Source organism: Mesitornis unicolor, unplaced genomic scaffold, assembly GCF_000695765.1.
Source record: "Mesitornis unicolor isolate BGI_N332 unplaced genomic scaffold, ASM69576v1 scaffold30617, whole genome shotgun sequence".
NCBI lineage: Eukaryota > Metazoa > Chordata > Aves > Mesitornithiformes > Mesitornithidae > Mesitornis > Mesitornis unicolor.
Window position 1 is genome coordinate 1282 of NW_010197559.1, and position 2275 is coordinate 3556.

The window sequence follows — 2275 nt, forward strand, 5'->3', positions numbered from 1 at the left end:
TCTCCTCGAGGCGGGGAACTGCTGCAGGTCGGCCTTGTGCTTCTTGCTGCCGTGCTCCTGGCAGGAGTTACCGCCATCCTCCTTTTTACCGCTGCTTCCCTCTTCAGCAGACAGCGACTTCCTCTGGGACTCCTGAGAGCACCACTTTTTCTTCTGGAAATGGCCGCAATCTTCAGACGCTTCGATTTTCAGCGCTCGTTCCGATTCAGCAGAAAGGGAGGATTTGCCTTTTTTGTGCCTGCGCCTTTTCCGTTTCTTGGGTTTCTCTTCCCCCAGGTCAGTTTTCCGGCCCTTCTCATCGGCTTCCTCCTTGTGTTTACGTTTGTGCCTGCTGGACTTTTTGTGCTTCTTTTTCTTTTTGTGTTTATGGGACCTGCCAGATTTACTCTTACCAGTGATGCTTTTACCACTGTCCTCTCCCTCCCCCTTACTAACGCTTGTCAAACCGGATTCCTGCTTGTTTTGGGAGCCGCAGGCGGACAGAGATTTGTTTTCCACTCTCAGAGCAGAGCTGTTTGCTACGCTTTCCGCCTCCTTGGCTTTGCTTACCTCAACCTCTGCGCCCTGAACGTTTTCCTTACAGAGACCCCCCGCATCCTTAGACTTCTCTGCCCCTTTACCTTTAGCATCTTTGTTGCGCGAGAGCTTGAAATCAAAATACAGGGGGTTACAGCTGTAGGAAACGGAGGGTTCTGCTTTGGTAAATATGAGCAGCTCTGAAGGCCACTGGAGAGTCGTGCTCTCGTCTTTGCTCAGAACGGGGATGAAAGGTCCTGGTGGATGCTTGGGTCCTTCCGAGACATCTTTGCAGCCCGGGACAGGCTGAGAGGCTTCTTTAGCAGTGTCAGGCTCAGGGAGGCTGCTCTCCGTAGGGTGTTTGCTCTCCTGCACACTCGCATTTTCCGGGACTTCTTTGAGCTCCGTTTTGCTCTGCTGAGCTGCAGTTTCAGCAGCGCTCTGCTCCTTCTGCTGCCCCGTGCTCTCAGCAGCCTTCTCCGCGTGCTTGCCGGGTTTGGGTTTTGGAGAACTGCCCTTTTTCGCTTCATGCGTGGCTTTTTTGTTCACATTTTCAGCTTCCATTTGTTCGGTAGACTTCATGAAAAGCAGGAATTGAAAGTTAGGCTTTACTTTACAGTGGGCTGGGGGAATATAGTGGTAATACTCTGGTTCAACTGCCATCGGTCCATCCTCTCGTCTCATCTTTTTTAGTTTAGACAGGGTAGTGGCTAGAGAGCCGCTATCCTTGTCATGTTGCTCATCCTCCTCCGCCTTGCCATCAGAATTATTTGCGCTTTCGCCCTCGCCAGGTTTCTGCAGGCTCCCTGCATCCGAGGACCCTCTCTCATCAGCTTTCGCTCCATCCGCAGAACTCGATTCTTCCACGTGGTCCTTGAAAACAGAGGCGATGGTCTCCAGTTTCACCGGAGTCTTCTTGGCAAATGAAAACGACACGCCGATCTTCTGCAGCGGAGTCCCCAACGTATTCTTGATGCCAAAACTGATCGCTTGCGCTGCCTGCGTGGGCATTTGGCTTGGCAGAACGGCGCCACCCGCTTGTCCGGTGCTCAGGAAACCTCTGTCCACAGCCACCTCAGCTTGGCCAGAAGTCGTCTGGGTGAAGGAGCTGCTGTTGGCTGCGGAGTCGTCCTCATCGCCACCTTCCTCATCCACGGCCACCGTGGTGGTTCTGAACATGGGTCCGCTCCCAGGAGCGCTGTGTGAACAAGATGAAGCAGAGAAACGGGCTCACTCCCATTTGCATACCTCCACACCTCATCTAGAGCAGTCTTCTACAGATTTCAATTACTCTTTTTACTCAATTTGCTCTTCAGTTACTCTTACTACTTACAAATATGCATTAAAATAGCATTATACAGCCATTGGAATTTTGTAATAATATTAAAAGAAAGGTGGCATTGCTGGATAAAGCAATTTGGGGGTGCTCTGGAATCCTGTTCTAGGGAGTTTACGCCTACCAAACCCACAGCACGAGGCCAAATCTAAGTGTGAAGCTTTGCCCAGGAGCACGAACGCGCTGGTGCAGCAGCAAAGGGCTTGAACGGACACACACACTGCTGGGTTAAAAACTGTGTGGATGGCTGAGCACAGAGTTGTGAATGGAGCTAACTCCAGTTGGTGCCAGTCACAAGTGGTGTCCCCAGGGCTCTGTTCTGGGGCCAGTCCTGTTTAACATCTTTATCACTGATCTGGATGAGGGCATCGAGTGCTCCCTCAGCAAATTTACAGATGACACTGAGTTGGGGGGAGTGTTGAT

At 51.6% G+C, this 2275-nt stretch overlaps 1 protein-coding gene across 1 annotated transcript in view; it reads right to left on the bottom strand.

The window, feature by feature from the left end:
* Positions 1-1714, bottom strand: part of GPATCH8 (G patch domain containing 8) — a gene marked incomplete at both ends in the record, with an annotated part of 2989 nt that extends 1275 nt beyond the window's left edge. Inside the window, one exon of the mRNA XM_010188839.1 lies at positions 5-1714. Coding sequence (XP_010187141.1) covers positions 5-1714 — 1710 coding nt within the window. The remainder of the gene's footprint in view (positions 1-4) is intronic.
* Between the last annotated feature and the right edge of the window lie 561 nt (positions 1715-2275).